Source organism: Orcinus orca, chromosome 2 (genome assembly GCF_937001465.1).
Source record: "Orcinus orca chromosome 2, mOrcOrc1.1, whole genome shotgun sequence".
Taxonomy (NCBI): Eukaryota; Metazoa; Chordata; class Mammalia; order Artiodactyla; family Delphinidae; genus Orcinus; species Orcinus orca.
Genome location: NC_064560.1, coordinates 100,243,072 through 100,258,449, shown reverse-complemented (window position 1 = coordinate 100,258,449; position 15,378 = coordinate 100,243,072). Strand labels below are relative to the sequence as shown.

General features: G+C 40.0%; 1 protein-coding gene across 1 annotated transcript in view; it reads left to right on the top strand.

The window, feature by feature from the left end:
• Nucleotides 1–528: 528 nt before the first annotated feature.
• The window catches only part of AQP9 (aquaporin 9), a 35,391-nt gene continuing 20,541 nt past the window's right edge, over nt 529–15,378 (top strand). Inside the window, exon 1 of the mRNA XM_004274674.3 lies at nt 529–979. Within this exon, the coding sequence (XP_004274722.1) occupies nt 869–979 (111 nt within the window). The 5' untranslated portion in view covers nt 529–868. The remainder of the gene's footprint in view (nt 980–15,378) is intronic.

Sequence of the window (15,378 nt, the reverse complement as noted above, 5' to 3'; positions counted from 1 at the left end):
TATTTCATGGAAAATGAAGGAGAGTAACTTGGTTTTCAAACTAGAATGCTTCTTAAGAAGTTGGCTTCTCCATCTTTCTGATTCTCGATCCCAAGCTATCCTCAGTAGATGAACCCCAGCTACAGTAACAGAGGAGTAGATCCCATCCTGTCCTACAGACTTGCCATGTGAGACTTGGAATGGTCTCTCTGTACGTTAATTTCTCCATCTCTAGAACGAATGCAGTGGTTCTTAACACCCTCAGGGAGGTGTAATTAAATCACTGAAATGTTACTGGAAGAAAAAAGAGTGATTAATCTTGTTGAACAACACATCTTATTTTTCTTCTTGTTCTCCAATTTGCATAAAAGCTCCTTCAGAAAAGAATGTTTACATTAGATGTGTACATACCTGATCTGACAATTCCAAACTACACCTCAACCAACCAATTCTGAATAGGAAAAAAACATCAGAAGCTTGCAATTGTGCAACATGTAAATCTCTCCTGGACTGGAGCCCATTACTGTGGTTTGGCAGCGCAACCAAAATATATCTTTTCTCATCTCTTGAAAAAAAACCCAACAGAGAAAAAAAAATACCTTGAAAATAAAGGTAATGATTAATCCATCAGGTACAAAAAAGACTGTTTTCAGGATTTCAGGTTCTAATACGCCATTTCAAATAAACAGCAGCAAACAGGGAATGACAATTTCACCAGAAGAGGATTAAGCCACAGGCTCTAATTGGGACTGGATTTGTACAGCCATATTATCTAATCAGGCATCTCCAGGAATCTGTGAGCAGTTGTTAAAACTTCCATGTGCCAGTGAAATAGGGACCAGAAGAAGCAGGTATTGGTGAAAAGAGTGGTCCTTGTAGAGGCCCCAAGATGCAGCCTGAGATGGAACAAAAGAAAAAAAGCTTGAAGCAGAGACTGGTCTTGAAGAGCAGCTTAGCTAAAGAAATGCTCTCCGAGTTCTTGGGCACATTTATAATGATTGTGAGTATTCTCTGATTTGTTATAAAAAAATAACAAAAAGTTATTTTTGTCCATAAACTTCGTACATTAAAAGTTCTTTGGTAATGTACAGCATGGTGACTACAGTTAATAATACCATATTACATATATGAAAATTGCTAAGAGAGTGTATCTTAAAAGTTCTCATCACAAGATAAAAAAATGTGTAACTGGGCTTCCCTGGTGGCGCAGTTGTTGAGGGTCCGCCTGCTGATGCAGGGGACACAGGTTCGTGCCCCAGTCTGGGAAGATCCCACATGCCGCGGAGCAGCTGGGCCCGTTAGCCATGGCCGCTGAGCCTGCGCGTCCGGAGCCTGTGCTCCGCAACGGGAGAGGCCACAACAGTGAGAGGTCCGCGTACTGCAAAAAAAAAAAAAAAAAAGTGTAACTATGTGTGGTGATAGATGTTAACTAGACTTATTGTGGTGCTCATTTCATTATATAAACAAATATTGAATTAGTATGTCGTACACCTGAAACTAATAAATTGTTATATGCTAATTATACCTAATTTTTTTAAAAGTTCTTTGCATTGGGTAAATACATAATACTTTAGGACACTAAGCCAACACTGAGAAACAAATGTGAATTCAAAAAATGGAACTAGTGTAAAATAAGAGAGAGCAATACGTTTTCTGGTCTCTGAAAACCTCTTTGTACCTGATTTGTTCAAGTATTTTCAAGGTGTTATGGACAATTTCCTACATTCCCTCTTGACCATCCTCACCTCTCATCTATGGTGACTTGTTAGGCAGGGGTAGTGTGGGGGAGAAGGGCATTGGAAGGAACAGAGAGAGAAAATAAAAGTCCAAGATTCTTCTGATTCTCGTCACTCTTTACTGGAAAATTGCCCTCAGGGAGACAGAAACCCTGAGTCATGTTACTTGATAATTTGGTCCCAAAGGGGAGAGTGGTTACTGCCCCGGGCCTAACTTCATCCTCAAGGTGATTTGTGGTATAGAGAAGTGAGGCAAATTCAGTTACAATTCTAAGTGCTCTGCAAATAATACAGAAGAGGAAGTAAACTAAACATCTATGTATTTTGTAACCAAAAAAGTTAAAACCCTCTTTATTTCTTAACAAGAACCTATTTCATGATCCCATCCTGTCTGAGTTAAGTAAAGGAAAGTGGCTTTTAGCCATTCACTATTCTACTCATGCAAATAGTATTGTGTCTTCCCCTACTATTCAAGGTGGGAGCTAAAGAAATAATATCTTAATACTGTATGCTGAAAAGTTAAACTTTGTATCGTCTGGCTAAAGCCAATAATTTCCTGAAAGGTTTGATTTCTATTTATACTGTTCTAAAACAAACCCTGATGAAATCTTTCATGGTGAGTATAATCTTCAATTTTGTTGAGGCTTGTGGGGATGTGTAAACAAGAAACTCCTGCAAAAACACAATTTTTAATATACATGTAAATTAAAAATTTAATTTTTAATAAATCTACATGGTTTTTCTCAAAGGTTATTCAAAGTAATTGTTTCTGCTTTATTAGAAAATGTGCATTTTGCCTGACTTTCTCTAGTAAAAAGCTTTGCACGTTGATAAGGCATGGAGCAAAAGGAGCACTGAAAAGATGACAGAGTATATGCAGGACTCACTGGTCTTTCATATGTAAAATTAGTTTTCCCCCAGACACTGGGAGTCTGATGCCATTTGCCTCCCTCTTCTCGAAAACTGCTCTTAAGGGAAGCATCTCAAGCTCACTCACACTGTGGTATAAATGACTAATAAGGGCTACTCGTAGCACTAAGGAAAGAGCAGGTCCATGAAAAATTCTCTGTATACTACAACTAAAAACAACAATAATTAAGTCATAAGCTAAAAAACTAGCTCTAATTTGGCCTTTTAGACATTTGTATAGGTAAGCCTTTATGCCTTTGCTAGTGCCAGGGAAATATTTGTTTGATATATTTTTAGCTACTTTATGGTTATTATCACTATTGTGAATAGTACCTTTTAAAAATTATATTTTCTAATTGGTTATTACTAGGGTTTAAGAACAATATTGATTTTTGTATATTGATTTTATATTCAGCAAACTTGGTAATTCTCTTATTAATTCAAATAAGTTTATAGATTATCTTGGCTATTCTGTATAGATCAAGGCCATCAAATTTGAGTGCTACTAGCCATATGTGGCTACTTAAAATTAATCTTAAATAAAATTAAAAATTTAGTTCCTCAGTCTTCCTAGTTCCACTTCACGTGCTCAAGAGCCATATATGACTACTGACTACCATATTGGACGACACAGATGTAGAACTTTTCTCTCACTGAAAAATGCATTATTGGACTGTGCTGACACAGATAATACTTTTTTCTGAGAATATGAGAGTTTTTATTTTCTTTCTTTTTAGTCCTTAAATTGTTAATTTGTTCTTACTATCTTATTATAGTGGTTAAAACCTCTTGTTCAATGTTATTAGAAGCTATAATTGCAGCATTCTTGTTCTATTCCCAACTTTCAAAAATCTGCTTCTGGTATTTTACCATGAAATGTGATAGTTTCTGTAAGTTTTTAGTAGACATATTTTTTTAACAGAGAATGATACTCCCAATTTATTTATTTATTTATGGCTGTGTTGGGTCTTCGTTTCTGTACGAGGGCTTTCTCTACTTGTGGCAAGTGGGGGCCACTCTTCACCGCGGTGCGCGGGCCTCTCACTATCGCAGCCTCTCTTGTTGCGGAGCACAGGCTCCAGACGCTCAGGCTCAGTAATTGTGGTTCACAGGTCCAGTTGCTAGGCAGCTTGTGGGATCTTCCCGGACCAGGGCTCGAACCTGTGTCCCCTGCATTGGCAGGCAGATTCTCAACCACTGTGCCACCAGGGAAGCCCTGGTAGACATTCTTGATTTGAGAAAGGAAACTCCTGTCTGTTCCTCATTTACTAAAACTCTCATTAGGAAAGACTGTTGAATTTTTAAAAAATAACCTTTCTATATCTATTAAAATAAGCACAAGGGCTTCTTATCTGTTGATAAAGAAAATTACATTGATAAATATCTTTGGGTTAAATCATCATTACATTCCTGAGATTAATTCCCACCTACTCATGCAGCATTCAGTTTGCAATGTCTTATTAAGGATCTGAACTATAATTTCATTTATTATGTTGCCCTTGTCTAGTTTTATTACCAAAGTTATATTAGCTTCATGAAATGTTTTGGAATTTTTCCCTCTTTTTATGTGTTCTGGAACATTTTGTATAAAATGAGGATTATGTTTCTTAAAGATTACTTAGCATGTGAACTGAAGAAGGGAGAAGGAGAGAGAAAAAGAGAGAGAGATGTGTGAGAGAACGTTTCTCTAAAGCTATGTCTCATTTAGATTTTCTATTCTTAATTCCATTTTGGCAATTTATTTTTTTCCTAGGGAACTGTACACTTCATTTCTGTTTTCAAATGTAGTTTTTCAAAATTGTTAATACTTTCAAAATTAACATAGTGAAAGCAGTAATTTTGAGATGATTTTTCATAGTATTTGCTTACAGCTTTTAAAAATCTCTTCTGTACCTGTGGTGATGCCCTTTAATTTTTAATGTGGTTTCTTTGTTTTCCACTTAGTAGTTTCTGCTTTGACCTTTCTTATATTCTCCTGTTGAGTTGATCAGATTTGTTTCTCCCTTTTCTCCTCTGCTTACACTTTCTATTCTGTAAGTACTTATCCTTACATTTAAAAATGTTATTATTGCATTCACAAACTTTAAAGTGAATTAGTATCTCTTTGCTTCTGAACAACACAAAAACTTTTTAAAAGCCTCATTGTAATCAACCACTCCATCTTATGCCATTGTTATCTAATATTCTATTCTCATTATTCTTAATATTAGTGTTTTTAAGAGTGAATACTTATTTAAATTTACTATCATTTACCTGCTAATCATTACTGCATCCATTCATTACTTTCTTTCAGGTGCAATTTTCTTTGTGCAATAAAATAAACTTTCTTAAGGAAATTTTTCAGGAAGGGTGTGTTACGGATAAACTTTCTCAGTCTTTGTTTGCCTATGTCTTTATTTCATTCTCAAGGTTCAGTGATAAATTAGTTGATAAACTTTAGGTTGATGATTGGTTTTGTTTATCATTTTGCAGGTGTCATCCCAATGTCTTTATTATTGCTATTGACAAGTCTGTTACTGGTCTAATTTTTGTCCTTAATAACCTGCATTTCTCTGCCTACTATTACAAGTTTCTTCTTTTTCCTGAAACTTCACTATAATATGACTAGGAATGAATCTTTGTAGTGCTCAGGATTCACTGTTCATCTTCAATGTAAAGATTTGCAATTTTCACCAATTCTAGAAAATTCTCAGCTTATCACCTTTCCTCTCCTCCAGACTATTTTCTCCTTTTAGAATTCCTATTATATTTGTATATATGCTTGACCCTCTCACTTTTTCCTATATGTCTCTTAACCATTCTTTCATAAATCTATCTCAACCTCTCTATGATGAATTTTCTGTAGTGTTCTTAAATCTGTCTTCTGATTCACTAATTTCCTATTCAGTTATATCTAGTCTTCTGTTTAATACATTCATTAAGTCTTCAGTTTCATTAATATGTTTTCATTTCTAGAAGTTCTATTTGGTTCTTTTACTTAATTGCTTTTCTTTTCCCTCCTTACGTGTTTATTTTTAATCTGTTTAACTTACTAAAGCCTAACATATTTACAGTATTTTATGATATTTTATTTCCATCATCTCAAGTTTTGGAGTTGCTAATCATCTTGCTTATTTTATCCACTGTCTCATTCACAAAGGATCATTTCCTTTAGTGTTTTGTAAATTTGTATTGTAAGCTCTTCAGGAAGGTTTATTATTCAGTGTGGGAAATCTGTACGGCCTGAACCTGTGGAGTTGCTCTTCCAGAACAGGTTTGCATTTGCTTTTGCTAGGGTGTCCAGGTATATCACCAACCAGAAATGATTACTGTGAGGTGGAAAACTGACAAAAAAGAAGACTGATGAATGTGGGTGTGGTGGTGAAGAGCACTCACTCTAGAGAACAGCTCTCTGCTCCCTTTCTCCCACATGGGATGTGTGACCATGAGTGACTAGGAAACCCCATGCTTTCTCTAAATGAGGCTGATCCTCTTCAAGTCCTGAGACCCTGAGTCAGTATCAGCTGAAGAAGGATTTTCCTGCGGGCTTCCCCTTATCATCAGTGAACATGAAGGGCCAGACTAACTTGGGAAATTTCAGAGTTCCAAAGAACCTGGGGAGAAACGTCTGTTCTGAGTCACTGACCTAAGGGCTGCAGACTCATAAAGCCAAATTTGATTCTGCCAAACAAAACTGTGCTTGTGATCCCTGAGTTTTAATTTTGGCCCAGAAAACTTGCTATTTTCATTACTTTCAAAGGGGAAGTATTTTTGTTTTTTACTTTCCAGAAGTGGAGTTGCTTAATTTTTCTTTAATGACAAAGTTTTCTGCAACATGTTTTCATTACTTGACAAGAAAGGAGAACATGGGATGAGAGCAGAAGCTGGCTCCTCCTTACTCATCAGCCTTGTGATGTAGATATGGCATAAAGTGAGGCCTTTGAGGAAGGGAATTCTCACACAAGTGAGACAACCCATACAACATATCAAGATGCTGAAAGAGCCCAGCAGTGACTCCATGCATCTAGTGGGCACCTTATTTCACGTCTGAGGTAGGATTGCTACGTTCACTGACCCTGGAAAGCAAAGCAAATGCTTTAAAAGAAAATATGCCAGCAAAATATGCACCGCCCCCCCTCAGCCATCTTGATAGATTGGCTGATATGCTCTAAGGTACAGGTCTGGGATGGTCAGCGAAGACCAAAAAGGACCCAAGGGCTTAGTCCCTCTCGTCCTAGAATTGGCCCACATGGCTTAGACTCTGTGTAAAACTTTCTTAGCAGGACAACTCCCCTCAAAACCTATGCCTCGGGCTTCCCTGGTGGCACAGTGGTTGAGAGTCTGCCTGCCAATGCAGGGGACACGGGTTCGTGCCCCGGTCCGGGAAGATCCCACATGCCGCAGAGCGGCTGGGCCCGTGAGCCATGGCCGCTGAGCCTGCGCGTCCGGAGCCTGTGCTCCGCAACGGGAGAGGCCACACAGTGAGAGGCCCGCGTACCGAAAAAAACCAAAACAAAACAAAAACCTATGCCTCTATCAACAGGTAATTGGTTAAAGAACTTGGGGTGCATTGCTGCAATGGACTCTTATGCAGCCATTAAAGATAATGGGGTCAACCCTTAAATGCTAATATAGAAAGACTCGCTAAGCTTTTAAAGTGAAAAAGCAGGCAGAAAATGGTACGTATAAAAACTCCCATTTGTATAAACACACACACATATACACACATTTAACAGAATACACCAGAAAGTATTGATATTAGTCACCTACTGAGGATAAAATATGAAATCTGGGGTGGGAAGGACACAGATTCTTGTTTTTTTAATATTTACTTATTTATTTATTTTGGCTGTGCTGTGTCTTAGTTGCAGCACGTGGGATCTTTGTTGCAGCATGCAGGATCTTTAGTTGCGGCATGTGGGATTTTTAGTTGTGGCATGTGTACTCTTAGTTGCGGCATGCATGTGGGATCTAGTTCCCGGACCAGGGATCAAACCCAGGCACCCTGCATTGGGAGCATGGAGTCTTACCCACTAGACCACCAGGGAAGTCCCACGAATTCTTATATTTTATCATATACCCTTTGTAACTGAAAATTTTTTAATGTTCATGTATATTTTCTTCACCTCTCTGCTCCCACAAAAGAGCTCACTCAGCAGAATTTATCCCTTCCAAGTGATTTAGGGAGATGCTCAAACTGTGTTCTGAAGAACACTAGTTCTGTGAAATGCAAACAAGAACTACATGAAAGAAAATATGCCGTCCTTCCCAGATATGCTTTGGAAACACTGGGTTAAACCAAACTAAGTACTTTCTTTTCTTTTCTTTTTTTTTTTTTTTTTTTTTTTTTGCGGTACGCGGGCCTCTCACAGCTGTGGCCTCTCCCATTGCGGAGCACAGGCTCCGGACGTGCAGCCTCAGTGGCCATGGCTCATGGGCCCAGCCGCTCCGTGGCATGTGGGATCTTCCAAGACCGGGGCACGAACCCGTGTCCCCTGCATCGGCAGGCGGACTCTCAACCACTGCGCCACCAGGGAAGCCCTAAGTAGTTTTCTTAACTGTAGGAGTTATCAGAGCCTTTAATCTTCACTGTAAATTTCTAAGAGGGGACTAGAACATACAGTTGTCCCCAGAGTTACTTGACCACAAACCACTTTTTTTGAGGAGCACCTCACAGAACTGATAAACTGTGGAACACACTTTGGGAACTGCAAGCCCTGGAATGAACCTAAGAAACAAATCAGTGCCCAAAACTCCTCCATCTTCAGTGATCTTCCAGATTGAGGGTGACCTGAGGTATACTTGACTTTGTTGGGCCACTCTGAATAAAGAGAGAATTGTCCTCAGCAACCCCCCATCCACACCCAGCACACTCAGCCCCATGGTTATCCTGATATGAACATACACACCTTAATCAATAATTAGTTTCTTATTCTGGCCCTGGGATCGTGATCAAGCTCTTGTCCAAGCTAACATTATTTGGGATGAGCTGAGGGAGGAGTGAATGCCTGGTGTAGATCAGAAAAGGAGAGCACTATTCTTTTCAGCCTAGTGGAAATAGTGGAGTTTAGTCATCTCTCATTTCTGAGGTCTGTGTTGGTTCTTGGTACTCTTTTCTATTTGGAGACCTATAAAATTGGCCATTTGCCCATTCACCTGTTTCTCAAATCTCAGATTCCTCTCTTTTGATGAACCTGCCTTAATATCATCTCTTTTGAAGTACAGCTGGTTCTTGAGAGGTCACTGATCACATTCTGATATTATCTCAGGCTACATGCCACCCAATACTTTATTTTTAACTGGAATGTCCAGATTTCAGTCTTGGTTCTTTGTGACCTTTTTTGTTATGACTGAGAAAGTTTTATTTTCCAGTTGGAAAACTAACTGACTGGAAAGCCGTGCCTGAAGAGGCATTCTGTCCTAATAAACAAACCAAGCAGCCCCACCAAGGTAGCAGAAGTTGTCTCAGGAGAAACACAGGACTGGGAATCAGAGAACCTGGCTCCCGACTCAGATTCTGCCACTTATTAGCTATAGGATTTTTTGCTAAGTCATCCAGTCTTTCACTTTTTAAATAAGGATTAAGTGTTGGGAGGAATAACGGAAGTAACAGAAGTGAGCATGCTTGGCCCACAGTATACATGCTGTAAATGTTTGCTCATTCATCTACCCAGCGGCCAAAATTATGTGCAATCAAACCTGGGCTTTATCACATACTGCCTGTGTGTATGTGAGGAATTCTCTTGACCTCTTAACCTCCCTAAGCTTTGTTTCCTGATATGTAAAGTGGAGACAGTTAAGAGGACCTGACTCATAGGGTCTTTGTGAGGATTAATGGGCTAATGTATGCTATTATACTCAATAAGTAGTATTTGTTATTGTTGTTCTTGTTGTTACTACTATCATTACATGTTCCAATGGACACAGTTACATAAACTAAATAGGTATATACAGACAGACAGAGTAGGAGGTGGGACTTCTGGTAAAACATACCTACAGCACGGGCCGGAGGGACAAGGTTTGCAGAGACCAGTGTACTGACAGGTTGGGATTTGTTCTTCCTCTCCAATTACAAAAGACACAACGCTTACAGGGAGAGGAGAGCCTGTGGCAGGCCCCAAAATGACTTTCTTCTCAAGAATAGGACTGTGTTTTCGGTCTCCCTGTTACTACCTCCCTAGATAAAGCTTTGCCCATAGTTATTCCTTCACTTGAAGGTAGCCAACAATCCTTCCTCCAGGAAGTGGGAGGCTGTCCTGCGTCTCAGCCCAGGTAGGTTATCCCCATGGTATCTGTGGGGCCAGGAAGTCACTGGCCCCAAAATCTCAATGGGTTTCTCTTTCTAGGACTTAAGATGGTACTCAATAGCCCCAAAGCTTATTGAGACCAGTCAGGTAAGATATCTGAGTGACATGGGCATGGTGGAGTTAGGGAGGAAGTGGACAGTGTATGCCATGTCCTGGGGGGGCAGCTGCCACCCAGACCGTCTCCACTGTGGCTAAGTGGGAATGGGGTAAGGCTTTATCAGATATTCCAGTTTTTCAAGAATGGTCAGTAATCCAGAGTTCTATGTGTAATTTTTCTATTTTTTTAGCAAATTTATGGGGTTTTTTTGGCTATGTTGGGTCTTTGCTGCTGCGCGCAGGCTTTCTCTAGTTGTGGCAAGCACGGGCTACTCTTCGCTACAGTGCGCGGGCTTCTCATTGCAGCGGCTTCTCTTGTTGTGGAGCATGGGCTCTAGACGCACGGGCTTCAGTAGTTGTGACTCATGGTCTCTAGAGCACAGGCTCAGTAGTTGTGGCGCACGGGCTTAGCTGCTCCACGGCATGTGGGATATTCCCGGACTAGGGCTCGAACCTGTGTCTCCTGCATTGGCAGGCAGATTCTTAACCACTGCGCCACCAGGGAAGCACAATTTTTCTATTTTTAAATACTGGTAACAATTTCTAAAATTATAAAAAATCACCATGTGGGCCAAACAAAACACATCTTTGAGTCAATCCTCCTCATAGGCTGTCTTTAGCCATGGACCACCAGTTTGTGACTCTGCCCTGAAGGTGTCCTTAACCACATTCTACAAAGACAAAATATTCTCACCACAAAAGCGCAAATGGAGAGATTGTGAGGGCTACTGTCCAATATCGTCTGTTTACAGGGGCCCTGGCTATTAGAAATCTAAGTCCTACATGCAAGATTGTGGTCCTTTCCTTTTCCCATCCTACCCCCTGGTAAAACTGGTTGAGGCAATAGGGTGAAAACAGTTTTATTTCTGGCAATATCAGAAGATAAATCTTGATCTTATATTATCGTAGTCAAGTTCCTCATGAGGCCAATCTGTTATACACTCGTGATATATTAATACATCTTGGACTTAATAGTATTGTCAGGTGGCTCAATAATTTTGGGTATTAATCAAGTAATTCAAGAATTTGGGGAGACTTAAATGTCAAAATTTCCATCACCTAGTTAGTAAGGCTGAATTATGAAACCACATCCCCATGTACACTTTCCCTAGGCATAAATACTTAAACCATCCACGAATAACAGGATTATAACATAAAACGACAGGGAATCACTTCATACTGTTCTTGTGATTCTTACCAGTTCCCAGCTCCTACCTCTCCTACTGGTCTGTGAACTTTGGAGGCCCTGTGTCTGTTTTTTTGCATCCCTATGACACCAGGCACTGTGCATGGCACTTAGAATTTTTCATTGTACATGAACAGGGAGGAATGGATGAAGAAAAGTGAATGCCAATTCCCAGTGAGAGGTATTTGTAGATTTGGAGATCTTCATTTCCCATAATTTGATTTTTTGAAAGAGAGGCTTCTGAAGTACAAATCTGGACAAATGACTTATTTGGCTCAGGTACACTTGAGGGCTGTTTATGTAAGTGAAGGAACATGAACTTTGGACGGAAATGTTAATTTTAGGTTCAAAACGATCTTCTCACTAGCTATAGTCCTCAGGCAAATTACTTAATTTCTTTGACCTAAGTTTTCTTTAGATGAAAACAGCAGTTTTCCTCCCCCTTAGGCTATTATTGGGACTAAATGAGATTATTTATAACATATCTATATCTATATATATATATGTGGGTGGGTGGGTGGGTGTATACATATACACTCACCCACCTACACATAATACAACTCAGTTTATTTAAAATATAAATGTTGCCACAGATATGCCCTTTTAATGCTGACTTCTGTTTTATGAATATTTACATCATTTAATGACAAATTATCTACTGAAGAATACTTTTCATTCAAAATATATTCCTTACCTATTTCCAAGAAGACCTGCAGCAACATAAGGTAAATAGTCATACATGGTTCATGTCTTGGGTCACGCTGTTGCTGCCCACATGGCACACAGCAAACATGACCCAAACTGACATTACTGGATTAAAGGATACTGGCTTCCTAGATACATTTCTAAAAGAACAATAGTAAATAAACACTAGCCAGGTGTGCTTTGGAGATACTGGAGCAGTTTAGAATGGCCACCTGGGTTAGTTCTTTGGCTCTTTTTCAGTAAAATGTACTAACGGGGCACTTGGGGTGGAGAGGAAGAGGTGGAATTGGTTGACTTCTTGAGTCTTGGTGTTGTGAATAGGTTGAATGCTAAATAAGTGCCCTAAATTTTGGCCAGCTCCACAAGAAATCCACATGGCTCGTGGGTGTGGTTTGTAAGTGTAGAAAAGGCCCACCCCACCTTCTCTCAGCCCACTGACTCCCCGGAGTAGGCAGGTTTTGTCAGCATTAGGGGGAGGAGTGTGATTTCTGCTGATGACTACAAGATTGGGAGACACTATGAGGAAAGAAAACGAGCAAAAGAGAACAAGAGAGGAAAAGGTTTAACTCTGCCTTCAGGTCTAGTTTTCCCCGGTGAGCACTTGGTCATCTAGTGGAAGTTGTCTCTGCAAAGGGAGCTAGAAATCAAGCAAACAGAAATCTATAAAAAAAAGTTTTGCATAAACTAAAAAGTTGCACTTAATCACCAACATGTCTCTTTGATCTCTGAGAAAGGAAGGGAAATGGGGCTGAAAAGAATTTTTCTCTAGGTCATGGGAAGCTTTAGAGAAAAAGTACAAGTGTTGGGTACTTTTCTGAACTAGAGTGATCACATGTGTTGTCAGCAGAGAAGCCACTTGTCCTGGCACAAAGAGCAGGTTCTACAAGGAGGCTTCCAACTGAGCTTCAACCTCAGTCTTTTTTCCTCAGACTGTATCTGGTCTGCAGGGAGGCCTTTTATACTGGGTGGATGGTAACAGATGGTTGCTGCCTGGGCTCTCCAAGTCCTTCAACATTCCCAGACAGCCTTTACTCTCAGTACGCAGATAGGAAAAATGGTGCCCCATCTCACTTCCTGTCGAAAACCCAGTGTCCTCCCTGAAAACTTCCATGAATTCTTGGGGGCATTGGTTGGTTCTGATGACCTTTTGCTCTGTCCAATACATCATGGTTAGGAGCACAGTCCTCTGACTAAGACCTGGGATCAAATCCTGGTTCTGTCTCCTTTATTTTTACTATGTAACATTGGGAAAATTGCTTGGCCTTTCCCAGCCTCAATTTCCTCATCCATAAAATGCAGATAATAATACTTCCCCTTCAGGGTGATCATAAGTTAATGGGATAATGATGAAGTAATACAGGAAAAGCACTTAGCACGGAAGTTGGCACAAAGCACACACCAAATAGATGGTAGCTGGTATTTGTATTCCTTTACTCACATTACCTTAAACAGATGAGTAAAGATAGTTAACGTTTCATACAGCCTTTATTCCAAAGTCTATGACAACGATTCCCAAGGAGCTCCTTTCGACTTTAAAATTTTTTCAGGAGCTCTATAGGATAGAAACTGTTCTTTTAGTATCCATTAATTCTGAAAATACTGAAACAGAAAGGTAGATACAAGACATGTTAATTTTTTCCTTCTTTGGATAACGTTGATGTGCACAGGGAATCACAGACCTCTTGCGATAATTAGAAGGTTCCCAGGTGATCCCTGGCTCCAGGGTGCATGCATTTGCCAACATTTTGCTAAGTAATCCCTAACCTTCGCTAACTGCTTTTCTGAAAGGGCTCAGTTTTTACATACTCACTGAACAAATATTTTGAGTGCCTGTTTTGCACTCTGTTCTGTGCTCAGAACATCTTGGCTTTCACTTTAAAGGAGGTAGTATATGCAAAGGGGATTTGAGAAGGCTCAAATGAAATAACATCTGTGGACTCATTATCCTCTCTCCTCATTTCCAGCATTTCATTGTGTCCATTAATCAGCCTGTCATAGGGTTCATGGCTCAGTTGGGAACTTCCCAGCAGTCCCAAGTGGTGTGTCTTAGAAATTACACCGCCCACTTTTTACATCTTACCCTCAAATTAACTTCTTCTCTTGAAAAAGCATTTTACGCAGGATTTTTTCCTGCTTGTTTATAGATATTTTAATTTTTTTCATAAGTACTGTTTGAGCACAGAAAACAGAGAAGCATGAGTGCCCTGGTGAACATTACAGCCTTGGTGGGGTGCCACGAGGCAAGGTGAAATGAAATGACATTGTAAAGACATGGCACAATAAGCAGAAGAGAACTCTGAGGGCTCCAGTTGCCAGAGAAAGCCCCAGGGGAAAGGTAGCATTTTAGCTCAGGGTTAAGAATAGATCGGTTTTGATTGGGAAACATGCAGAAAAGATATTCTGCTGGAAGGTATAGCATGAGCAGGTGTGCAGAGGTGGAAATGAGTGTCATGAGCTCAAAGGACTCAAAGTGACTGGCTGATGCAGAGACTTATGCTGAAGAACCCTGGGCAGAAAGTAGCTGGGGATTGTGAGGCAAGGCCCTGAGTACCAGGTTAAGGGGCAATTCGGTATGCTGGCAATTCCTGAGCAACGGGGGTGGGAGAGTATGTATGTTGTGCTTCATCTGGCATGGTCACTGAGTGGGGAGACACTGGAAGTGGAGACCCTGGTCAGGGGCCACAGAAGACGACTCCGAAGATTTGGGAATGATTGACTATGGGTAGCCAAGAGAGAGAAGAGGAAGGAATACCAAAAGATTCCAGAATGTATGGCCTGGGTGACTGGGAATGACTGGGGGTACCTCACTCACCAATCAATCTTTTATAGGAGTTCTGCCTTTCAAATGTCTTTCTTCCTTTTCCACTGAAATTCTTTCTCCCACTCCTGCCATGCAAGGAACCTGATAACAACGGTATTTACCCCCTCCTCTTTTCTAGTGTTGCTTTACTACCAAAAGCACTAAAATCTTGCCATCTATGCAACAACCTATCTTTCAAGAGTAATCACAAATACGCAAAACACCTTGAAGTTCTCGTCAGTTTCTCACTTCCCCTCTCGCCCCAAAATTTTGATCTCATGTTTGGAATGAAATAGTAGCTATTTCTAATATCTGTCATAGATGTGTTTTCGCCCCATTTTTATTGCCAGGCAGTGCATTAGTGGTTAAGTTCATGAGTCCCTTTGTTTCAATTTATTCACCCTGAATTGGGGCTTTCCTTTTGAGTTTATACCAAAGGCAATAATATCCTGCATCTATTATTGTCCTTTGTTGTTTAAATAGTGCCTTCATTAAGGTTATCCCATTTGAACCTTCACTGAACAATCCTATGAAACAAGTCTGGCAGGTATTATTTTTTAAGAAATGAGCAAGCTTAGGCTGAGAAGTAACATGTTCATTTACACAGACACCAAGTGTCATAACTGGAAATAACATGTAGGATCTGGTTATTTAATTACGTCCAGTATACTAGATGCTGTT